The sequence below is a fragment of the Hippopotamus amphibius genome, chromosome 16 (genome assembly GCF_030028045.1).
Source record: "Hippopotamus amphibius kiboko isolate mHipAmp2 chromosome 16, mHipAmp2.hap2, whole genome shotgun sequence".
In the NCBI taxonomy this organism is placed as follows: Eukaryota; Metazoa; Chordata; class Mammalia; order Artiodactyla; family Hippopotamidae; genus Hippopotamus; species Hippopotamus amphibius.
In genome coordinates, this window is record NC_080201.1 from 50232251 (window position 1) to 50256800 (window position 24550).

The following is a 24550-nucleotide window of genomic DNA, read 5'->3' on the forward strand; positions in this document are numbered from 1 at the left end:
GTGGCATCAACACAATAACATCACACACAGATGGGGGCGTGACATCCCCACAGCCCTGACAGGGGGCCCAGCTGTGCTTAAAACCACACCCGGGGAGATGGCAGAGACACCTGGTGGGCAGTTGGATGGATGCACAGTTCAACAGCCACACAGGATGGAAATTGTGCACCAGGAAACAGAGTTCATTTAACACACATTTGCTGAGTGTCTGTTTTGGGCCAGGCCCTGTACAGTGTGAACCAAATATCCCTGCCTTGTTGGAGCTGATATTCTAATGACAGGTGTGATAAAGTAAAACACAATATGTCAGGTAGTGAGAAGTTCCAAGAAGGAAAATAAAGCAAAGAAGTGAGATCAGAAGTAGAGAATGAAAGAAAAGAAAAGTAGTTAGGGATAAATCTAACACAATGTAAGATTTGTATATGGAGAATTATGTTACTTTATTGGAAAACATGAAAGCTTGAGAGTTTGGGTAGTGGTTCATGTGTATTAATATGATCTGTAAATAGATGTTACATGTATTTATTACTTGTTAAGTAGATGACAAGGTTATTTTTAAACCTTTTAAAATCCTTGATCCAGGTCATGAAGGCCTCACTGAGGAGGTGGTATTGGAGTGAACTTGAAGGAGAGGGAGTAAGTTATGGACATTCCACGAGAGGGAACAGCAAGTGTAGAGGCCCTGCCTGAGGGAAAAATGTGCCAGTGTGCTGGTGGAATAACATGGAAGCCTGGAGCACAGTGAAGAGGCAGGGACAGGAGAGGACCTTAGTGAAGATTCTTACTGGATTATTAGATCCAAAAGGAGATTGTACAGCCTCGTGCACAACCACCCACTCCAGGGAAGCACGTACATGAGATGCACAGCCACACAGGGCAAAACAGACCATGGCAAAACACAGGCACACACGACAGCCCTCTTCCCCAGCAGAGAATAGCATAACCCACCATCCTACAATCACGGTGTCCGTGCAGTCTCCGTCCCAGGGACAGTCCCACAAACAAGACTCAAGGAACAATCTATGTGACTATGCAAACAACCCTCTAACCACCACTTAACCCACTATCTCCTACCCCATCTCAGACTTTGCCCATCACAGGCTGACTCAGCCCTGCCCTCAGTGTAACATTATCAAAAGCAGCCCAGGCTGGATTTTGATAAGGCTTCTCAGGTTCAAGTGTGCGTGCGTGTTTTCCTCTGCTCTGCCCACCACCACCGAGGCCGGCGCGAACAGCGGGTGGGGGGGGTGGGCCAGCTGCCCTCCCCATCATGTGCGCATGTACACGTCAGGAACCAAAGTTCAGTTTCACCGCCTTGTGACTGAGCCACAGAGGAACTGCCTCCAGACACTGGCCTCCTGGTGTTTTCAGCCACACGCCAAGGACACAGACACAGGAACACTATTCACACACCTGATAACCACACAGTCTGCGATAGGGGCCTTGCACACAGCCACAGCCGCCTACAGTCACACAGATGCACACACACACCCTCAGCTCCCAAGCTGCGCTCACAGAACCTCATCACACCCGAGGACACAGTCACCCTCACCAGCCTCCCTCAAGGAGTTAGAATCCGTCACTCCGGATCCCAAGGTGGTTCAGAGCTACGCACAGATGTGCAGGTAGGTATGTAAGTCACACGTTCTCACGGATGCCACTTGAAAGAGTTACAGTTGAGTACGCACTGCCTCCCCCAGAGATGGCGAGAGTAGACTGAGTATTGTCAGTCACACAGGCATAGGCAGTTTCCCACATTTATTCTCACGGCCGTGTCAGGCGGGTTCTAAGGACGCAGCTTTGACACAGGAAGGTGGGAGCACTGTGTCCCACACGTAATTGCCGAACTGCACACCCAGTTGCGCCAGGGGAGCCCCCCCGCCCCGCACCTATAGCGCACACGCGGTCCACAGATCGTGGTACACACGCTGCTGCGCCGGCGCAGCCGCGCACACGGTCACCCCCCCACTTCGACCGCACCCGCTCCCGCCCAGTCAATCACGCCGGGGGCGCACAAGGCCCAGGTACACGTGCCGCGCGTACACGGTCCCCAGCTCGCCCGCGCACTCGCGCCGGCTCTCACACCCCCGCGTTTCCCGTCCTCGCTTGTTTTTCTGGAAACTCTGCCCTCCGTTCCCCTCCCCCTAGGCCGGAAGCGCTCGCCGTATTTTTAGCCTCTCTGGTTTCCGCCCCTTTCCCCCTCCGTCTGCCAGCCCAGGACCTGCCCCCTGCGCCCCGCGGGGGACCCCGGCCATCCCCTTCCCCACCGTCATTCCAGAGGGGATTCCCGGCCTTCGCCGGGGCCACGGATTTTCCCGCTGACTACGTGGGGAGCGGGGCGGAGTCCTGCCCTGAACTTCCTCCTGGGCTGGGACGCCTGAGGCCTGGACGGGGTGGAGTGGGGGATGGGAGCCAGACTCCTAAATCGGAGGGAGAGAGGGGGCTGGGGGCTCGGACTCCTGCGTTTGCGAGAGAGGGTGGCCGAGGGCCTGGACTCCTGAGTGAAGGAAGGGGCCGGGGGCCGGATCTCCCGGGTCTGAGCGAGGAGGCGCCTTGGAAACCCGGACCCCTACATTTGAGCAAGGAGGGGCGGAGGCCCGGGCTCTTAGGACCCCCACCCCCGTCGGTGTTTCGAGGCTTGGTCGGTCCTTCATGGCGCAAAGCCCCCGCCAGCCTCTTGGAGAGTCGCCCAATCCCAAGCGTCCTGGCTCTCGGGCCGATGACTCAGCAGATGGGAGAGGGGAGGGGGGTCAGCCTGACTCAGGGATGGGAAATGCTCCGTCTCCAGGGAATCGAAACTAGTATCCCTCCTCTCGGATCGCAGCCAGAGCCGAGCCGGACACCGGGGACCCCAGGGTGCCTCCCATCTCTCGTTTTCCCGCCGCGTTAGTCCTACTAGCCGCACAGGGATTTGGAGCCTAACCGCGGCGGGTGCCAGGCACCTCCCCTTTTCCCCTTTTCCCGTAGTCCTCGAGCCTCTGTTTACAGGCGACAGAAGCCCTGGTTACAGAGAGGAACCCGGGCGTCCGGGCCTAGCCTCATCGTCACGGCTTCCAGGAAGCCCCCCTCTCCCGCCCCTTGCGAGTGAGTCATAGGCGAGAGCGAGGCTGCAACCGTGCCAGAAGCGCCCGCAGCCGCCCAGCTCACGAGACAGGCCGGGAAGGCCCCTCGGCCCCAGAAAGCGCCGCACCAGGGATTCCCCCGTGCTCTGTCGGACGAAAAAGTCGGCGTGCTTAGCACAATCTCCCCACCTCAATACAAGCCCGCAGTTTGCAGTCGCAACCTGCAAGAATGAACTTTCCACCATTATAACTGCACTCCATGGCAACAGTTTATTTCTACCCCCATATTTTCACTCAGGGCAACCCGCTCATGGAGACCCCCTTTAAAAATTAGTTTCTTCTCCATATCTTAAGAGAGTGTCACTCAGGGCAACTCCTTGACAATAAAAGACTTGCCATTAAGGGGAGTGATTCCTGCAGATTAAGAGTTCTCTCAAGGCACATCCTTTATAAGAGACCCATCCGACCATCAGTTGGGGATAACCCATTTCTTCGACTCGAGACAGCTTTCCATCAAGGAAACCCTCCACCATAATAAAAGATCTCCCCCTTTCCAATCTTGAGTTTTCTCTGAGCGCAAACTCTTACATAATTTAAGGCCCTGGTATTAGGCTGCTGCCATTTACTAACAGAACAACTTGGCCTCTCGATGCCAGAGTTTCCTCGTGTGTAAAATGGGCATAACAATACCTTGAGTTAATGTATGTAAAGCACTTTCATGCAACAGTGCCTAGCCCAGAGGAAGCGATCAGAAGTGCCATTATCTGTGTGAGGGTAAGATACAGAAGCTTGAGAAATGGGAAAGAAATGGGACACCAGCCTCGCCAGGTGTCCGGGACCCCACCCCACTCCAAGCCCCGTGAGTGGGGTCGGGGAGGGCGGTCCAGGCTTCCGGATCTGGACTGTTTGAGAGCGAGACCGTGCCAGGCCGGCAGGTCTTAGAAAAGAATTCTCCACCAAGCCCGTGGGTCTCCTCTCTGTTTTGCTCCTGCGGATTTCTGTCTGTGGATGTTTCTCCCTTTTTCTGTGTTTCTATATGTGACTCTTCCTGCCTCCCGCTTCTCGCTCTTAATTTGTCTTTCTGGGACTGTCTATATCTCGTCTTTTCAATCTCTGCCTCCCCACCTCCTCTTCTCTCCTTACCCTCTCTCCCCGCTCTGTGCATGTCTCCCTGTGTGCGTGGCTCCGTGTGTGTGTGTGTGTGTGTGTGTGTGTGTGTGTCCGTGTGTTTTTCTCTTTGGTCTCTCCATTTCTGTCTCTCGCTCTCCGTGCGCCTCCTCCCGCCCCTGTCGGTCAGTCTCTGGAGCGCACGCCCTCTCAGCCTCTGCCCTTGTCAATTCCCCCAGGAGCCCTGCCCCCACCTCCGTCCCAGTTCCCTTCTCGGCGCTTTAGTCTCCAGCCTTGAAAACTGGGCCGACGCCCCCCACCCCACGCACTCCCCGCTGGGTCGCGACCGCCCGCAGGCCCCCCTCAGATGAATCCGAGCTGGGGGCCGGGCGGAAGGGGTCCCGACCCGGGCCAGGCGGGCGCGCTGGGGGCGCGCGTCCGGGAAGCGCCCCTCCTGGCCCCGCCCGCCGTGGCCAACTCCTCATGGCCCCGCCCCCTTCTGGCTTAATAAAAGCGGCGGCTCTTCCACTGCGCCGCAGCCGGACTTCAGCGCTCCCACTTTCGGCCGGTACCTCAGCCTTCGGCCATCTGTGCCACCATGGATCTCGCTGCCATCTACGAGGTGAGTCCCCAGTGATCGGCACCCCGAGATCCGCAATGCCTGACTCCCTTCTCAAACCAGGGCTCTCTAGCTCCACAAACTCCCTCCCGGGACCTCTGGCTCCCTTCTCAAACTGGAGCTCCTTAGCGCTTCACACTTCGGCCCGGGGTCCCTTCCTCCCGTCTCAGACCAGTGTGATCCCCTGGAGGTGAAAACGGAGCCCGTGACTTTCTGGTCTCGGCCCAAGCACGGATGGGGGGGACCTCGGAGATGGAAAGCTGGAGAAGTTTTCTCAGACTGGGGCTGTCTGGAGGCGGAAATGGCCCCACACCTGGCTTACCCCTAGTAGTTGCTGAGGGCGCGGTTTTGCGCGGAGGCGTTTCTTGGGCTAGAGTCTCAGGGCGAGGGTGAGCCGACTTTTGTCTCTCCACTCCCTGACGCAGAGGACTCTGGGGACTCTAAAACCGAAGATGTTCGGACTCCTGGGTTAACTTTGCCCGCTCCTTCACTTGTGAAACTGGAGAACCCGAGGAGCGGGGTCAGATCCCGAGAGGCCCAGAGGCTTAAAATTGGAGGACAGCGGTGTGTCCTGACTCTAGAGCCCCTCTGATCCAGCCGGGGGAGTCGGCATTCCTGGGTCCCTCGGGATAAGCTTCAGTCACGAATAAACTCAGAACCTCCAAATCGGGATCCTTGCGATCCGGAACCCATGTTTTTTGTTTTTTTTTTTTCCTGCGGGCGGGTGGGGCTCAGGCCGGGAGCCCACAAACCAGACTGGCAAGCGCTTGGGTGTCCTGAAGCTGGGGCGGGGCGTCACCTTGAATTTTCCGTGTCTTGACCGATCCCTGTTCCCACAGAGCCTCCTGTCGCTGAGCCCTGATCTGTCATCCATCCAAGGAGAGACTGAGTCCAGCACGGGCTGGACCTCCTCGGGACTCTGGAGCCTCAGCTCACCCGACTCCAGCCCGGCTGGGGTTGCTGCCCGCCTGCCTGGCCGCTCCACCAGCCTGGTGGAGGGTCGCAGCTGCGGCTGGGTGCCCCCACCCCCAGGCTTCGCGCCCCTGGCTCCCCGCCCAGGCCCTGAGCTGTCGCCCTCACCCACCTCACCTCCTGCAACCCCCACCACCTCATCCCGCTACAAGACTGAGCTCTGTCGGACCTTCTCAGAAAGCGGGCGCTGCCGCTATGGGGCCAAGTGCCAGTTTGCCCACGGCCTGGGTGAGCTGCGCCAGGCCAGTCGCCACCCCAAGTACAAGACGGAACTGTGCCACAAGTTCTACCTCCAGGGCCGCTGCCCCTACGGCTCGCGCTGCCACTTCATCCACAACCCCAGCGAGGACCTGGCTGCCCCAGGCCACCCCCATGTGCTGCGCCAGAGCATCAGCTTCTCAGGCCTGCCCTCGGGCCGCCGAACCTCGCCGCCACCAGCAGGCCTGACAGGCCCTTCCCTGTCCTCATGCTCCTTCTCACCCTCCAGCTCCCCACCACCACCGCCTGGGGACCTTCCACTTTCACCCTCTGCCTTCTCTGCTGCCCCAGGGACCCCTGTGGCCCGAAGGGACCCCACCCCAGCCTGTTGCCCTTCCTGCCGAAGGGCCACCCCCAGCAGCATCTGGGGGCCCTTGGGTGGCCTGCCTCGGAGCCCCTCTGCACACTCCCTGGGATCTGATCCTGACGAATATGCCAGCAGCGGCAGCAGCCTGGGGGGATCTGACTCACCTGTCTTTGAGGCCGGGGTTTTTGGGCCACCCCAACCACCTGCACCTCCCAGGAGACTTCCCATCTTCAATCGTATCTCTGTTTCAGAGTGACAAGTGCCTGCCTAGTACAGATCAGCTGGATTTTAAGAGGGGCCATTTCTCTTGTGCTGTAGGTTCCACAAGGGGTCCCGGGGCTGTGGGGGAACCGAAGGACTCTTAATTAGCTCCCCCCACCTTCCAAAGTGCATTAACTCATTCCCCTGACCCTACGCTGGGGCAGGTCCCCAGTGTGTAAGCTGTTCATGGTGTTGCGGGAAGGAGTGTTTTCTGGGGTCTTAAAAAAATGTAGCAAATTTGAGGGAGGCAGTGAGGCCGCTTCCTCCCACCTCTCCCCTGCCCAATGCTGTGAATAATAAGCCCCCACTGCCCCCTTCCAATTTTTCCTAGATCCTGAGGGTCCAGTGTCTGATGGTGACTGGAGCCTCCCCTGAACGGGAATCCTGGTGCTCAAATTTCCCTCTAAAAGCAAGTAGCCAAAGCCGTTGCCAAGCCCCTGCTCTCCCACCCCCTGCCTTTGGGCCCTTTATTTATGACGACTTTATTTATTCTGATAGATTTTATAGTATTTATATATATTGGGTCGTCCGCTTCCGTTGTATTTTTCTTCCTCTTTTGTAATATTGGAAACGATGGAATAATTATTGTTATAAGTATACTATAATAATATATTAAGTAATATATATTGTTAAAATTTATTTTTGTGTTTTTTGGAATTTTTGAATAAAAGAAATCTGTGTGTAAACTGGAATCCTGCCTCTTCTGCGGTCTAGAGGTAGTGAGATGCGAGGGGAGGACGGTATGGCCTTTTTTAGAAGCCGGTTAGAATCAGCCGATAGCTGCTAAAAACCTTCCCCCTAAAAAACCTTCCCGGAGCCAAAGCCACCTGCGGCATTACCTGTCGGGAAGTGACGTCACATGGCCAGGCCGTTCACCTGAGGGTGGGGCCAGGTGAGATCACCGGGTAGGAACCAGGAGAGCCAGTTCCCCGGGCGTGGGGGGCGCTGGCGCTCTCGTCCCGCCGGGCTCCTTGACCCAGCTCTCGGCCGGGCGCGGGCGGGGACGGGATGTTTCCGTCCCCATGGGGCCGAGGGAGGAGGGCAGGGAGGAGCCGGGAGGACGGAATGTGCCGGGGCGCGAGCCCAGCGCAGGCGAAGGCGGCCTGCGCGGCGGGCGGGGGAAGGGTCGTCCCGGAAGCTGGGGCGTCCTGGGGTCCGGCCGCCCGGCCTTCCAACACGGGAGAGTGTGGGGGACTCAGACTTTCGGCATCTCGGGGGAGGCAGCTTGAAAGCATTCAGGATTCTAGAACCTCAACATTGTGTCATCTCAAACTTGGTCTTCTGGAGACTTCGGGACCCTTGGTGTCCCAGACGTTTAGGAATCGCAGAACTTTCCGGGCCCCTAGGACCTCGGGATTCCAGAATCTTGGCCTGTCGGGACTCGAGAAGTTAGGGATTGCGAGATCTCCACATTTCTGAGCCTTGGAAACTCGCGGTCTCGCGCCCCAGGCGGGGTGGGGATCGCGGTCGCGAGGCCAGGGTGTGTGGATCTCGGCCGCGTCGGGGCGGGGCCCCGGGAGCGCCGCGTCCTCGGACCATACAAGGCAAGAGGCGGCAAGAACCACCCTGGCGGAGGAGCCCGGCGCCCCGCGCCCGGAAGCCGCCCCGCGTCAGTGCCTGCGCCCCGCCCCCGTGCCTGCGCCCCGCCCCCTTCCGCCGCGGCCTTCTCCCCCTTCGACCCCTCTTCCTTTCTTTACCCCTCTTTCTCCTCCCCCCCCCACGGCTTCCCTCTCCTTTCCCTCCCTCACCTCTTCTCTTCCCTCCCAGTTCCTCCTCCCCAGACCCTCCTAAGCCGCCCTTCACCTCCCCTTCTTCCCCCTCCTTCTCCAGCTCTTCCCCGCCCCAGCACTCCTCTCCCCTTTCCCTTTTTAATAACCTTCCCTTCCTGCCCCCCATCCCCCGTCCTCTATCCCCTCCTGTCTTTCCTTACAGTTCCCCTCCTCCTCTCCTCCTCCCCCTTCTCGCCCCCTTTCCTTCCCTCTCCACCCATTTCCTCCCTGCCCGCACTCTTCGTCCCGTCCTCTGGGTTCCACCTTCCTCCTCACCCCATTTCTCCTCACCCCATTCCCTCCTGCGAGTGTTTTCTTCTTCCCCTCCCCTCCTCAGGCCTCCTTGACCTCTCAGTCCTCCTTGGCCCTCTCCTCTTACCCACTGGCGGCAGATCCTGACCTTTGATCTCCTCTTCCACGAACCCCCCCCCCCCCACCGCGACCCGTTTTGGGAAAGGGCTCAGGTCCCCATACTTGGAGAAGAGGGTTGGGAAAGAGAGACAGAAACCCAAGGACGTTGGAGAGGAAGAGCAAGCCACGCAGACATTTACAGACACTGAAAGAACAAGTAACACATCTCGTCCTTCCCTTTGCAAAAACAGGTTCTCTGCCCCTTGGAAACGAACTAACAAACCCTCATTTGAGAAAATGGCACCTACCACCAAACACCTGAGAGTCAGTCCTCTTGACTTTTTTCTCAAACCCACACCCCAATCCAACAGCAATCCTCTCTGATTCACCTTCTAGAGAGATGTTATAATCCACTCTCCTGCCTCCTCCTCTGGCTCCCACCCTGGTCCTATCTGGCATCATCTCCCACCTGAACCATCATAGCAGCCCCTTCCTGGTCTCCTGGCTCAGGCCTCTACCCTCGCTCAGTCTCTTCCCCACTCCCCCACTAGACAACCAAAGGGAAGCTGTCATGACACCTGAGTCAGATCACATAAAAGCCAAAGTCCTAAGTCCTCATCAGCCTACATAACCTGGCTCTCATCTTTGGTCACTCTTGCTCTAGTCAGGCTGTCTTCCACCAGTATATTTGCCATACTTCAGCCACGAGGCCTTTGCACTGGCTGTTCCTTCTGCCTAGATACCCCCACGTAATATCCCAAGAGCTCACTCCCATTCTTCAGGACTCTGACTGGTATTATTGCAACCCCCATCCTCCCGGCCTTGCTCTACTTTTTCCATGATGCTTATCACCGCCTAGCATATAAAATGTACTTAGATCTTATGTTTATAGCAATCTTCCTCCCCCACTATAATGTCAAATCCTCAGGGGCAGGGATTTTGTCTTGTTCACTGCTGCATCACTCACACCTAAACCCTAAACAGAAATCAGTCACACAGTGGCCACAAGCTTCAGAATTTGTTAAAAAAAAAAAAAAAAAAAGTCGATTCAGAAGTTGGGAGAGAGAGAAAACAACACACACAAAGAATAGTAACTATGTGAGGTAGCTGATGTTAAACATTGTAATTATTTCACGATTTATAGGTATCTAAAATTATTTTGTACACCTTGGACTAATACAATGTTATTACGTTATCATAATCTCAATAAAACTGGTGGGGAAAATCCAAGACACAAAAAGATGGAGAAGGAGACAGCGTCACATATGCAGTTTGCTAAGGACCCACAGCCTGACACAGCTAACAAGTCTTAAACTGAGATTTGCAGACTCAAATTCCCAGGCATCTAAGGGGCAATACCACCCCCTGGTGACCAAGAGGAAAAGGGCACCTCCTCACAGCGGAAAACACTCCCTAACCGGTCGTCGCCAGAGTCCCAGGCTTCTTTCTACCTGAAAAATTCCGAAGAAGGAAATGTTTATTCTTCTAAGTGATGTAGATGTTCGGGTTGATTAATAAAATGTATAAATGTATAAAATTGATGAGTAAACTAAAAGTGCTCCAGGTGAGGATCGAACTCACAACCTCGGCATCGCTCCGCCCGCACTGTCATATAAGTACCGCGCGCTAACCGATTGCGCCACTGGAGCTTCGGCCGCATCCTTGCGCCGCGGGGTCCTTCAGTCCTTCCTAGCCACGTGACTTTGCTGGCTAGCCCCGCCTCATCTTTGCATATACAAATAGGAATCTTTGGATTGGCCAATAGAATAAAGTGCGCTACCAGTTCCGGATTCTCACGCCTGGAAGCCTCTTGCTGTAAAAGGGAAAAGTCCGCGAGGCTTTTGGAATGTGGGGGTGTAGCCAGCCAGGAACTCGCCTTCTCATGAATATTCAGAATCCAGAGAGGCGGGGTCTTAACCCTTCGTTTGCTGGCCGGCCGGAAGGCGGCCCCTCCCCCCCTGCGGGCGGGAACAGGATATGAGCCTGGGCGGCTGGGGGGAGGGGAAACCCCAGGCGACCGCCCCCCCCCCCCCCCCCGCCCCACTGCTGGGACCGGACTCTTCAGCTACAGATGTGCCGCCGCCGCCGCCGCTAGAGCCCAGTGCCACCCATCCCAGAGCTTGAGGGGTCCACAGCCGCCCGAAACTCTGCACCGCTTCCTGAGAGACCCCGAAGCCCAGGCCCCAGCGTCCAGGCTAGAGGACCCCAGAGATCCAGGTGCCCAGCGCCCCCTCCTGGAGGAGCCGGGAGTCCGGGACATTAGCCCCGCGCGACCCTGGAGGCCGAGCTTCCTGCACCCGGTTTCGAAGAACTTAGGATCCCAGACCGGAGATTCCCTCCAGAGTTTTCCAGAAAGCTGAGCCCAAGATTCCCGGGGTTGGAGGAACTTGGGATACGGACTTCTAGCGCCCCATCCAGCCCGTTTGGGGCTGAAGTGCCCACTACTTCAGGGAGACCCTGGAATTTGGGACTCCCTGCGCTCCCGCCTGGAGGTGGTTTAATCTCTGCTCTTAGAGTTAGGGGAACTCAGGAATCCGCCCCCCGCAACCCCCGCCCCACGGCCCCATCTAGAAGACTCAGGAATTTGGGTTCCCAGCACCCCTATCTGAGACTCAAGAATCGAGGCTCCCAGCATCTTCCATTTAGAGGACCAAAGAAGTTTGGACCACTGCACCCCATTCTCCAAGAGACCCCGGATTCTGGTTCCCGGAGCCTGAGAGCCTGAAGTTCACGCCCCTGACTTGGAGAGACCCAGGAGTCCAGGCTTTGCGCCCCCCACCCCCACCCCCGGGGACCGTGCTAGGGTCGAATAGGAAGCCGGCTGCCTCGGTTCGGGGCTGGAGACTCCCCGGGAGGTGAGGGGGGAGGCAAGGGGCCCCGACGGGCTGGGGGAGGGGGCGGCGCCGCTGCCTCCGAACAATGAGGGGGCGTGCCGGCGGGGGGCGAGCGGGGGCGCCGGCGGGAGTTGGGGGCTAGAGGGGTGTGGGGAGGCGCTGCAGGGGAGCTGCGGCGGTGGGGACAGTGAGCGGATCACGGAAAGACTGGCTGGAGGGGGTCGAGGACTCAGGGCCAGCGCCGCAACTCGCAGCCCTCCGCGGGGGAGGGAGCCGCCTGCAGGACCCTGGCATCCGGTCCCCCAGCCTCCTCCGCCCTCCCCTGGGACCCCGCGGCCTCCCGCCCACGGCTTTTTCCCAGCCCTGCCCCTCGCCCTCGGCTCCAGCCAGAGCCCAAACGTTCCCAGGATCCCTGAGCCTCCAGCCCCAGACACACCAGACTCATAGCTTGGGCGACTCTTTTGCCCGCGTTACTCTTCTTTGTCTGACCCTTTCCATCTTTTTCTCAGTGTTCTCTCTCCTTGCTCCTCTCATTCTAGCACTTTGCCGCTGTCTCCCCCATTAGTTCCTCCCCGGACTCCCTCCCTGGATTTAGACCACACACCTAATTCTCAGCCCCCAGCCTGTGAGTGTGGGGGGCAGGGAGGCCCATGGGGTCCTGATATCCAAGAAGCGGGTCTTTCTGCAGAAGCCGCTGAGCCACTCAGCCATGCCCGAAGGAGCCCGTGGACTGGGCCTGTCCAAACCCAGCCCTAGCCTCGGCCGCAGAGGTGAAGCCTGTGACTGTGCGGCTGTGTGTGAGACTCGGACAGGTGAGCCTGTGAGGGAGGGGTGGAGCCTACTGGACATTCATTCTTTCATTCAGGATACTGCAGTGCTCTGGGGGTGGCCCAGTGCTGGGCAGTACTGGCCACACAAGCTGACCAAGACAGCCTCGGCCCTGCCTGCACAGAGCTCCAGATCTGGTTGGGGAGACAGACCCATCCTCAGACTGTGACCGTCCAGAGGGGAAGCCCAGTGCAGAGTGGTCTGGGCTGGGATGAGGAAAGGCCAGGGGGGCTGTGGGAACCCAGTCTGGAAGGTTAAGGGAGGCTTCCTGGAGGAGAGGACCTTTAAACTGAGAATTGGAAGATGGGGAATGAGTTGAGAGAGGCAAGGAAGAGCATTCTGCACAGAGGAAGGAATGGTGTGTGCGGGGGCACAGAGGTGAGAGGAGGCTTCCTGTTTGAGTAACTGAAAGAAGCTGAGTGTGACTGGAGTCCAAGGTGTAAGAAGTGGTGTGTCTTGGGAAGAGAACAGACTGGAAAGTTCTCTAATGGCCACCTTGCACAGGGGCCCTGTGGGTCTGAGGAGTTCGGACTTTACCCTGAGGGCAGGGATGGGGTTATACTCGTGGGAGTGACAATTAGGCCAATTAATAAAGTTCTCCCAGGATGACACGTGGAGGTGGATTCAAGGAATGGAGGCCCGCGGTCCAGAGAGGACCCCGATGGGAGAGGACAGGGCTGGACGCAGGCAGCACAGGGAGGGGAGAGGGGAGCCCATGGGAGAGATGTTGGCCAGGGGTGGGTGAGCGTGGGGGCTGAGCACACTTACTTAGGTGGGGAGACCCCCTGATCACCTGTTCCACACCCCCTAGCAGCCCCTGCAACCCCTGCTATGGCCTCCCTGCGAGGTTCTGGGAGCTCCACATCCTTGAGCACAGTGGGCTCCGAGGGGGACCCGGCTCCGGGGCCCACCCCAGCCTGCTCAGCCTCCAGGCCGGAGCCCCTTCCAGGGCCCCCCATCCGCCTCCATCTGTCGCCCGTGGGGACCCCGGGTTCGGCAAAACCCTCGAGACTGGAGCGTGTGGCCCGTGAGATCGTGGAGACAGAGCGGGCCTATGTCCGGGACCTCCGCAGCATCGTGGAGGTGAGGCAGGTGGGCACCCAAGTGCAGTGGGGACCCAGGCCAGCCCCTCCACTCCTGTAACCCCAGTCATCCCCACAGGATTACCTGGGCCCGTTGCTGGACGGCGGGGTCCTGGGGCTGAGCGCGGAGCAGGTGGGCACGCTGTTTGCCAACATCGAGGACATCTACGAGTTCAGCAGGTCAGGAACGGGTGGGGTGGGCAGTGGCGCTGGCTCAGGGGGCCGGGAATGCAGGCTGTGTTCTAACCCAGACCTTGACACCCCACAGTGCCCTATCCAGGCTGGAACATGGGGTGTCATGACATTGGGCAGGGATCACGATGGGGGGGGTGGGGACCCAGAGTGGTGGAGGGATGAGGTGGATGGGAGCGTGAGGGCCCAGATGAGGTCCAAATGTCGGGATGGGTCTAGGCAGCCAGATGGGGCTAGCACTGTGTCAGGTCTCGGGTCACAGTAAATCCAAGCCTTGTGTGGGACCTGAGGATTTTGACAGTGTGAGCATTTGTGTGATCGGCTGCTCCTGGGAAACCCCTCAGTCCCAGACAAACCAGAATGGTGGGCCATTCAGTGAGGAGGATGCTGGAGTCCACAGAGCGTGACACCTGAGTGTCTCGATGATGCTTAATTACACATATATTTTTTTTCTTTTGCTTTTTGGCCGCCCTGCTCAGCTTGTGGGATCTTAATTCCCCGACCAGGGATTGAAACTGGACCTGGTGGTAAAAATGTGGAGTCCTAACCACTGGACCGCCAGGGAGTTCCCTAATTACACTTAAAGTTACTGCAGGAGGTTTGCGAGTCACGACGAGATCTCAGGGTCACAGTAGGATCTTAAGATCATCACAGCTCTGAGGATCCTGAGACCCCTCTCCCTGGGTTGTACCATGAGACCTCCCAGGCTCATGCCAGCTGTGACAGGATCTCAGGCCGAGGAACGTAATGCTGACCGAGGACAAAGTCTGAGCAGGATTCAGTCTCCCATGTTGTGATCAGAGGACCCTTTGTGTGGACATGACGTCCCCTGAGAGATCCTGGCAGCCACCAAGGCCCCAGCCTCCTGGAGTCCTCCCATGGGGGCCCTGTGGGGGCAGGACAGTCCCTCACCCTTCCTCTCCCCCCACACAGTGAGCTCCTGGAGGACCTGGAGGGCAGCAGCAGTGCTGGGGGCATTGCCGAGTGCTTCGTGCAGAGGGTGAGGCGAGGGCCTGGGCTGGGGCCTGGGTAAGGGGGGAGGAGACCTAGGCTAGGCTTGAGGGGGGTCATGGGGAGTCAGGAACTGAGGTCTCCCTGACTCCCCTGTTGCCCGCAGAGCGAGGATTTTGACATCTACACGTTGTACTGCATGAACTACCCGAGGTGAGGGCTGTGGAGCCCCTGCTGGGCCCCAGGCTGTGCCCACGAGCTAATGTGTCAGCCAAGCTCCCTCCACCCCAGCCCACCCAGCTCCAAGCCCTGCCAGACCGTGACAGTGTCCACCATCTCCCTAACCGCCCCCCCCACCCCCGACCACAGCCAGCCCCTGAGGGTTCCCAAACCCTGGCCACTTCCTGACCCCTGCCAGCTTGTCCACTGTAGCTGCAAGTCCCCCTGACCTGCGCTGTGCCCCCAGCTCCCTCGCCCTGCTCCGGGAGCTGTCATTGTCTCCACCAGCAGCCCTGTGGCTGCAGGAGCGCCAGGCCCAGCTCCACCACTCACTGCCCCTGCAGAGCTTCCTGCTGAAGCCTGTTCAGCGCATCCTCAAGTACCATCTGCTGCTGCAGGTCAGCTGTGGCCCCTGGGGGGCTGCTTGGGGAGGGGCAAGGTCCTGTCCATTGGCCACCTGGTGGTGCATCTGGAGAGTGGACCCTGGACGAGTGGGGTCAGACCTGGGGAGGCACCCGGTCCCTGGAAATGGGGCTGGCGCTTGGGGCAGGGTCCTGCTGGCAGTGGAGGCTGGCGCCAGCTGACTTCACTTCCTGTCTTTGCCTGTTTGTCCCTCCTTCTCTGCCTCTGCCTTTATTTCTCTCTCATCATTGTCATTCTTTTTCCCTCTGTGCCTCTTCCCCTCCCTGGGTGCCTGGTGGCTGCCCTCCAGGAGCTAGGCAAGCACTGGGTGGAGGGCCCAGACGCGGGGGGCCGTGAGGTGGTGGAGGAGGCTATCGTGTCCATGACGGCGGTCGCCTGGTACATCAATGACATGAAACGCAAGCAGGAGCATGCTGCGCGCCTCCAGGTGGCCCCCGGGAGAGGGCTGGACCAGCTGTGGCGGGGGGGGGGGGGGGGGGGGGGGGGAGTGGGCGCGAGGGCCTTGGCGGGGGGTCGGTCTGTGCCGTGGAGGGCGGGCTGGGACAGCACATCTGGTTGCTCACCCCCCTGTGTTGGTGTGTGTGCACTACCCACTGGTGTGTTCCTGTGCCCGCTGCACCTGGCGGGGTCCCGGCAGGAGGTGCAGCGGCGGCTGGGCGGTTGGACTGGTCCGGAGCTCAGTGCTTTCGGCGAGTTGGTGCTGGAGGGTGCATTCCGAGGTGGTGGAGGGGGCGGCCCCCGACTTCGAGGAGGTGAACGGCTGCTCTTTCTATTCTCACGGATGCTGCTCGTGGCCAAGCGCCGGGGACCAGAATACACGTACAAGGGCCACATCTTCGTGAGTTCAAAGATGGGGGCAGGGCCAGAATGTTACTTGCCAGGTGTCTTCTGTACCCACATACTTGTAGACCTAAAGGCGTGGCTGAGGACAGGATCCGCAAGGAGGGGCAACCCAGCTTAAAAGAGCCACGTTTTCTTGAGTCCAAGGAGGGGGGCAGGGTTTAATAAGGAGGGGTGTGGCCAGTGGCACACAGAGGTGGTGTGGGCCTGCACGGGGAGGACCTGGATTTACCCCCTATGCAAGCATCTTCACGGGCAGGCGTATCTTCTTGATCCAGATGAGGGTGGGAGGCCTGGTGAGTGAGAGCTGAGCCCAGCCTGGTGGGGAGGGTTTACAGGGGGAAAGGGGACATCTTTCTAGGAGGTAGGGGCCCAGATACACACGCAGGGCACGTGGATGAGTCTGAGGCCTCTGAGCTTGCCTCCCCTCCCTGCCCCTCATCCAGTGCTGCAACCTGAGTGTGAGTGAGAACCCTCGAGACCCTCTAGGGTTCAAGGTGTCCGATCTGACCATTCCCAAGCACAGGCACCTGCTCCAGGTGAGCACAGGGTGGGGCTGGGTGGGCAGGGGTTCCCCCAGTCCCTAGACCTCACACCTGGCTCCCCATTCCACCCCCACCCCACCCCCAGGCCAAGAACCAAGAAGAGAAGAGGCTGTGGATTCACTGTCTCCAGCGCCTCTTCTTTGAGAACCACCCAGCCTCCATCCCTGCCAAGGTACAGCTCTTACCACCGCTGGGGTTCCTCAGGGTACTGGAGGATGCCCCCCCAAAAAATAATACCAAAAAACCCTGAGTGCAGGGGGAGCTCTCTTAGAACGTGATAGTTCAATTGTGGAGTTAGGTTGCCTGTGTTTCAATCCCAGCTCCACCACATCCTGTTTTGTGGCTTTGGGCAAGTAACTTAACCTCTCCAGCGTCAGTTTCCTCACCTGGAGGCTTAATAGCATCAACCTCATAAAGCTGTGGTGAGGATTAGTCCTCATCAGTCGTGTAAGGCACCTGACACATAGCAGCACCCTTTAATGGCACTGTGACTGGGGTGCTCAGGGACCAGCCCCCTCAACCCTCATCCTTGTCTCTTTCAGGCAAAACAAGTTCTCCTTGAAAACAGCCTGCACTGTGAGTTGGGGCCTTGGGTTGGGAGGATGTGGCACTAGAGGAATCACTTCTAAGAAAAAGTAGATTATTAGCCCCAAATCTCTCCTCAGGTGCTCCTAAAAGTAAGCCTATCCCAGAGCCCCTGACACCCCCACTGGGGTCTCCCCGACCTCGAGATGCTAGAAGTTTCACTCCTGGACGAAGGAACACAGGTAAAGGAGATGGAACCCTGAGCACCCCCTCCCTCCACTCCTCCCCCAGGAGCCTGGAGCTGGGCTCCTAAGAGTACTCTGATCTGCCTCTCCCCAGCTCCATCTCCAGGACCCACCACTACCCGCCGTGGCCGCAGACAGTCTGGTGAGTACCTTCACCTAAAAGTGAACTAGGTATCAGGTGGGAGCTGGCCCCTGACATCACTGTGTCCTCCCCCTAGAGCCTCTGAAGGACCCTTATGTCATGTTTCCACAGAATGGTAAGTGACCACCCAGCTGAGCCTGGTCTGTCCCTGTCTATCTGTCTGTTCCCTGGGACACCTAGGGTTTGTGAGGGAGGGGTGATAGGGGCAGCGCATCGATGACAAGGAATAACACTTGTTCCTACGTCTCACTCTTTTCTCTTTCTCATCTCTTCATCCCCAGCTAAGCCTAGAATCAAGGTGAGAAATATCCTGGGGCAGGATTTGGGGACCTGGACTCCTGGGTCTGATGGAGGAGGGAGCTTGAGTTCCAAAGTCTTGGGTCTGAAGAAGAAGGGGGCTGGGGACTGGATTCCTCCGTCTGAGGGAGGAGGGGGATGGGAGCCCTGGGCTCCTGCCCTGCTTCCTTTCCTTCCTCACAGCATGCTGGCAGTGAGGGGGAGCTCTACCCGCCCTTAGAGCCTCAGCCACCAGTTCCAGCTTCTGAACCCCCTGAGGACCTGGAGGACCCTGGACCCCCTACGCTGGACCCCTCTGGGACCTCAATCACTGAAGAAATCCTGGAGCTGCTGAACCAAAGGGGCCTCCGGGATCCGGGGGTGAGCCAGGTGTCCCCTCACAGTGTCTTTGGGGCTCTGGGCCTGGCAGGCACAGCCTGGGGGTCAGAGGGGCCAGCCCGCTCTGACACCTTTGGCTTCTTCCTCAGTGCCCACTACAGCCATCCCCCCACGACATTCCCAAGTTCCCCGGAGACTCCCAGGTGCCAGGTGACAGTGACACCCTCACGTTCCAAGCCCTGCCCAACCGGGACTCTTCAGAAGAGGAGGAGGAGGAAGAGCTGGATGTGGATGAACGGGGGCCTTCCCCACTCCATGTCCTAGAGGGGCTCGAAAGTTCCAGTGTGGCTGAAATTCCCGACATTCCCAGCCTTTCCAAAAATCCTGACGTACCCAACCTCCCTGAAATTCCCAGCCTTTCTGAAATTCCCCAAATGCCCCGCCTTCCCAGTCTCTCTGACATTTCCAGTGTTTTTGAAATGCCCTGCCTTCCAGCCATACCTAGTGTCCCCGACATTCCTAGTCTTTCCAGCACTCCCGCCCTCGCCTGTGACTCCTGGCTCCAGGGACCTCTGCAGGAGCCGGATGAGGCTCTAGCCACCAGGAGAGAACTCTACCCTGGAAGCAGTTCTGGAAAACTGGGAGAGCCCTCCTCAGAAAGCAGGGCAGGGCAAGAGGAGGATGAAGGAGTATCATACCCAGATTTCCAGCCTCAGGATGTCACCCGAGATCAGGAATTCTCTGATGAGCTGGAGTTCCGCTCTTGCTCAGAAATCCGGAGCGCCTGGCAGGCACTGGAGCAGGGGCAGCTGGCCCGGCCAGGTTTCCCAGAGCCACTGCTGATCCTGGAAGATTCGGATCTGAGTGGAAGCAACAGAAGTGGGAAGGCAGGAGCTCCAACTTCGGAGAGGTCAGCGTCCCGAGTGCGAGAGTTGGCCCGGCTTTACAGCGAGCGGATCCAGCAGATGCAGCGAGCTGAGACCCGGGTGTCGGCCAACGCCCCCCGCCGCCGGCCACGGGCTCTGGCCCAGCCGCAGCTGTTGCCCTGCCTGCCCCATGAGCAGGCCGAGCCAGGTGAGGTCCAGGTATGTGGCTGGCAGAGGTAGCCCATGTGGGGGCATCCATCCTAACTCGATCCACCTTTCTTTGCATACAGGGCCCCGGCCCGCCTTTGGACACGTGCTGGTATGTGAGCTGGCCTTCCCGCTGACCTGTGCCCAGGAATCTGTCCCCCTAAGCCCTGCTGCCCGGGTTCAAGCTGCCACAGCTTTGACTAAGCAGGGAGGCTGCCTGGACGACCAGGATCTAAATGTTTCAAGTCTACCTGAGCAAGACCATCTCGACATCCAGGTTCCAGCTGCTACCCCCCTGCCTGAGCAAGGAGGCCTCTTTAATATCCAGATCCCAGCCACCATATCTTTGCCCAAGCAGGAAGGCCCCCAAAATGGCCAGGTTCCAGCTATTACAGCTTCGCCGGATCAAGAAGGCCTCCTGGAAGCCCAAGTTCTAGCTGCCACTCCTTCGCCTGAGCATAGCGGCCAAGTGGATATACAGGTTCTATCTACCACCTCTTTTCCTGAGCAAGGATGCCAGGTGGACATCCAAGTTCCAACCACCCCAGCTTTGCCTAAGCAGGGAAATTGCTCTGATGTCGTGGTTTTAGCCACCACTCCTATGCCAAAGCGAGAAGGCCACCTGGACAGCCAGAGCCCAACCAACACCCCATTTACTAAGCAAGGAGGTTTCAGGGATGTTCAGTTCCCAGCCACTGCCTGTGGTCAAGCTGTCGGTCCTTTGCTTATACACGGAAGCAGCCTAGAACCTCGGATCCCAGCCGACACCCCACAGCCCTTGCAAAGTGACCTCCCAGACTTTCAGGTTCCAGGTCCCTCACCTCTGCCGGCACATGGAAGCTACCCAGACCGTCAGGTCCCAGCCAGCACTCTGTTGTCCTTGCCCCAAGACCTCCCAGACTTTCAGCTTCCAGGTGCCACACCTTTGCCCCAGCCACAAGGCCTCATGGACACCCGGGTCCAAACCCTCCCACCTCCGCCCCAGCAGGGAGGCCTCCCAGACATCCAGGGTCCAGCTGCTGTGCCTTTGCTTCAGGAGCAAAGCCTCACAGACCTCCAGGTTCAGAAACTGACACCTCTGTTGGAGCAAAACAGCCTCACAAACGACTATGTTCCAGCTGCCACAACTTTGCCTGAGCAAGGAGGCCCTCAGGACATTCAGGGCCTGTTACCCACCCCGGTCCAGACCACTGTGGTTTTGTCCAAACAAGGAGGCCACTCAGTCTCTCATGTTGCCAGGTCAGAGTCTTCAGACTTGACCCCACCCCACAGTCCCCCACCCCCAACCCGGCAGCTCCTGGGCCCCAACGCAGCTGCCCTCTCGAGATACCTGGCAGCCTCATATATCAGCCAGAGCCTGGCTCGGCGGCAAGGGCCTGGAGGAGAGGCTTCCCCAGCCTCCCGGGGCCCTTGGTCCTCCTCTGCCCCCACGTCACGCGCACCTTCACCACCGCCCCAGCCCCAACCCCCACCGCCCCCGGCCAGGAGGCTCAGCTATGCCACCACGGTCAACATCCACGTTGGGGGTGGTGGGCGGCTACGGCCAGCCAAGGCCCAGGTCAGGTTGAACCACCCTGCTCTCTTGGCAACCTCCCAGGAAGCTGTGGGCCTTCGCAGAGCCCAGGGGACTCCTGATGCCCCTTTCCACACGTGAGCCAGGATGTCGGGCTTCCTGAAAAGCAAAGACTTCATTCAACCAGATGGCACAGACCCTCAAAATTCACCCAGAAGTCCAGACACTGAACACAGATCTAAAAATTGCCACAGCTTTCCAACACCTGGAATCTTCAGTGGATGGTCTTTAGTACTTACCTGGATGAACCCAACAGGGATGGGGAAGGAGATGTTATTAATATTTTGTTGATTAATGTTATGAAATTATGTATCTTTTCCCATTCTGGAGGCAGTGGGGATGACAAGACAGCAATGAACGGGAAGGTCTGATACAGCACGAATCAGTTCTGAAAATCTGGGGAATCTCAGACTCCTTTGAGAATTACTGAAAACTGGACCCATTACAGTTTGGTGTATGATTTCAGAGGGTTTATGAACTGCTTGATGCCTATCCTGGAAAGCCAAGTTAAGAAGCTTTTCCCTAAGCAGCTGCCTCAAAATTCATTCCCTCGGCAGTTTATCCAGTTCATGTGTCCCACCATCATCCACTGATCTCATCTGCTTAGCCAGGTCTATCCACCCAGCTGTCTCTCCATCATCTCCCTCTCTGTCTTCCGTCTTCCAATCCATCATCCCACCCATATGTCTCGCTTTATTCAACTATCTCTGCCCTATTCATCCATCATCCCACCCCAGCCCCCATCTAGCACCCGTTCCTCCATCGATCCACTCATCCATCATCCCATCTGTCCATCTTCTCTAACCCTCTCCCTTCATCCATTTGTCCCTCCATATTCCCATCTCTGTCCATTCATTTATACATCTCATCACTCAACCATCTCCTAATCCATCAGGGCAACCATCCATTTAACCATCTCTACCACCATCCATCCAATGATTTTAATCTCTTTCCATCCATCCCTCCTTAATTGGATTCTTCTGGGTCTTGGTACTACAAAATTTCAGATAGTTCCACGCTAATGCCAAAATCGATCAAGCTTGGGATTCTGGTAAAAGTGTCCCACATCTGTCTTATTTCTCTTGGGAACCACTCTCTACCCTCCTAAGTATTCCAGTTCTTATTACCCACCCCACCCCCACATCAATTCTTGTATCAGATCTCTTTACCTCCTCTCTCTAGTTGGGGACCTCTGCAGTGCCTCAATGTGCCCCCACCCCCCAAAGTAATTCAGGTCTTAGAGACAAAGGCTTTTATATTAAGACCGTTCTGTCCTCCCAGCAGTGGTATGCCCAGTGAGAAGCACAATTTAAGCAGTTTCTTTCATAATATTAGCTTCATTCATTGAATGCTTAACCTCTTGTGCTTTATGGCATCATCTTAGTCTTCCCTGGAATTCTCTGAGACACCACAGCATCATGGCTGAGATGAAGTCCCAGCTTTTCTAGCACTTGGTGTGTAACTTCCCTCTGAGCCTGGGTTTCCTCATCTGTACACTAAGGACAGCAGTTATCTGCCTCGTAGGATCATTGTAAAGATTCAGTGAACGTATCCTTACTTCCAACATGTGTTTAAGCCTGACTCGACGAGGCACAAATCAGATGTCCCAAGATCTCGTCCCAACCCATGGAATCAGAACCTCCAAGGCAGGAGCCTAAGAATCTGGTTTTAACAATAGGTTAACAACAGCAAAAAAATGCTGTTACTGAGTACTAACTGCATACCACAGGCATTAGTCACTTTATTCACTCATTCATGTTCATGTCTTAGGGATGTTGAGTCCTTACAACATCCCTAAAAGGCAGATGATTTTTAATCCCTACTTTAGAGATGAGGAAACTAAGGCACAGAGAGGATAAGGGACTTGCCCAGTCACATGAGTGGGAAGGAGCAGAGCTGGGACTCATCCCTACAGCCAAGCCCAAGTCAGCACTCTTTGCCTTGAGTGTCTGCGTCAGGCGCTGTTCTTGCTACCAGGGCACAACAGGGTACAATTCCTTGCCCGCAAGAGGCGTGCAGCCTGGTGCTCCAAAGGCCCTAGGTAATCGGTCATAGCTGAGTAAACTGAACAAAGCCTGGCTCAGTGTTAGCTGCTGGCTTCTATTCAGTTATTTATTGAGTGGTTACCATGCCCACAAACCAAGGCCTGGGCTGAGTCGGGCTACTTGGCCTGGACCTGTTCCACTGCAGCCTCCCAAAGGTCAGGACTGAGGCTGGCCCTCCCCTCTTCCGCCCCCAGCTGCACATTCCCAGCTGAAGGCAAGTTCCCAGCCTGGCCTGGGCTCCCAGCAGCGCCGGAATTCCCGGTATTTGAGGAGGCAGCAGGGAGGGAGGAGGCTGTCTACCCCAAGGCTTGGAGGGATGAAGGAGAGGCAAGCCCCTCAGCCACTCCAGATGTGTCCCAGCTGTGCCTCTGGGAGGGAGCCAGGAGTCTCATAAGGGGGTCTCTGGACCCCGTGGGAAAACCCTGGGCACTAGGGCTTCCTTGGCCCCTCCTAGTCCCTGCCCCCAGGAATTCCATTCCTCCCGCCTGCCCAACTCCTACCCTTGCTTCATGGCCCCAGTTCCAACGCCTCCTCAGGAATACCTTTCTTAGGTCTACTACAGCCTGCCTTTTGTAAGCTATCTTTAGAGCTGCAATTCAGACAGGCTTGAAAAGGGAAAGTAAGGGCAGCTGCCCACTGCCTTCTTTGGGACACTGCTGCCCTCCTTGGGATGTTTAGGTTAATGCCAGCCAAACCCAGCTAACCCGAGTTAACTGCAGCTCCAATGCAAAACTTGGTGAGGTGGTTATTTTGCTACTAGGCTTTCTCAGCAGCCAACACGAAGACATCTGCCTGTCACCAGCCTCACAGGGATGCTGTCAAGTCCAACAGCACTTAGCCTGGCACCTAGTTCGAGCTCAATCAACCCGACTCTCCATCTGTAAGCAGCACTTTGTTGTATGTATTCTCTATACCTCAGTGCCACCCCAGTTTTCCCATCAGTGGCAATGTTCTCATCAGTGCGGCCCAGCTTGACGGCCACATATGGCTACAGTTTTGGTAGGGCAGATAGACAAAAAGGGCGACTAGGTCAGTAAATCCCAAGTTCCTTCTTTTATAAAGAAAATTTGTAAAACTATCCCTTGATCAATTGTATAATGATGTTCTTGCCAGTACTCTCAGCACGGGGGAGTAGTGAGGAAGCCCACTTGGGGACAGATTACTGAAGTATCCAGGTTGGCTGCAAAGGCTGGTATGGAAGCACAGATGCCCTTCCCACCCCAATGATGCTCACTAGCTTCCTTTAAAAATGGGGAAAGAGGGACTTCCCCAGTGGCGCACTGGATAAGACTGCACTCCCAATGCAGGGGGCCCAGGTTCGATCCCTGGTCAGGGAAATAGATCCCACATTCATGCTGCAACTAAGGAGCCCACCTGCTACAACTAAGACCCAGTGCAACCAAAGAAATATTATTTAAAAAAAAAAAAAATGGGGAAAGAAACTGAAGGCAACTTAATTCACAAACAACACGTTACTTCCCTATACATATACCAGCAGCACCATCCCACATAACTTTCCATGATGGAAATGCTCTATCATCTCTGCGAGTCCAGTGGTGGCAACTGAGAGCCCACCTTCAGCTCTTACCATCACATGGCAGACACAACAGATGAACAAGTCCTCAGACCTATATGTTTCCAGGCTCGTAACAACAGTCACATTGAGCATAACTGGGACCGGCTTTAAGGAGGCCTTGGGGGTAGAAGACTTT

At 57.0% G+C, this 24550-nt stretch overlaps 2 protein-coding genes and 1 non-coding gene across 5 annotated transcripts; 2 read left to right on the forward strand and 1 right to left on the reverse strand.

Annotated features, from left to right (window-relative positions):
- The first annotated feature begins 1257 nt into the window (after nt 1-1257).
- ZFP36 (ZFP36 ring finger protein) lies at nt 1258-7272 on the forward strand. The gene is made up of 2 exons (XM_057713236.1): nt 1258-4791; nt 5628-7272. The coding sequence occupies exons 1-2, from the start codon at nt 4768-4770 to the stop codon at nt 6579-6581; spliced, it is 978 nt and encodes a 325-aa protein (XP_057569219.1). The 5' UTR covers nt 1258-4767; the 3' UTR covers nt 6582-7272.
- A 2990-nt stretch (nt 7273-10262) lies between these two features.
- TRNAI-UAU (transfer RNA isoleucine (anticodon UAU)) lies at nt 10263-10355 on the reverse strand. Its single transcript is given in 2 exon segments — nt 10263-10298; nt 10318-10355. It is a non-coding gene; the product is annotated as a tRNA-Ile (tRNA).
- Nucleotides 10356-10766: 411 nt separating this feature from the next.
- On the forward strand, nt 10767-23070 carry PLEKHG2 (pleckstrin homology and RhoGEF domain containing G2). 3 transcript variants are annotated; one of them, XM_057712947.1, is made up of 19 exons: nt 10767-11561; nt 12214-12352; nt 13180-13451; nt 13530-13630; nt 14576-14642; nt 14760-14806; nt 15060-15210; nt 15525-15662; nt 15873-16073; nt 16522-16614; nt 16706-16792; nt 17163-17196; nt 17286-17387; nt 17485-17532; nt 17609-17647; nt 17814-17830; nt 18013-18189; nt 18297-19221; nt 19304-23070. In XM_057712947.1, exons 2-19 carry the CDS (start codon nt 12250-12252, stop codon nt 20872-20874), a joined length of 4173 nt encoding a protein of 1390 aa, XP_057568930.1. In that variant the 5' UTR covers nt 10767-11561; nt 12214-12249; the 3' UTR covers nt 20875-23070. The 3 variants fall into 3 exon arrangements, with proteins under 3 accessions (XP_057568930.1, XP_057568928.1, XP_057568931.1); XM_057712945.1 differs by having other exon boundaries at nt 12229-12352; XM_057712948.1 differs by having other exon boundaries at nt 12229-12352; nt 13183-13451.
- The last annotated feature ends 1480 nt before the right edge of the window (nt 23071-24550 follow it).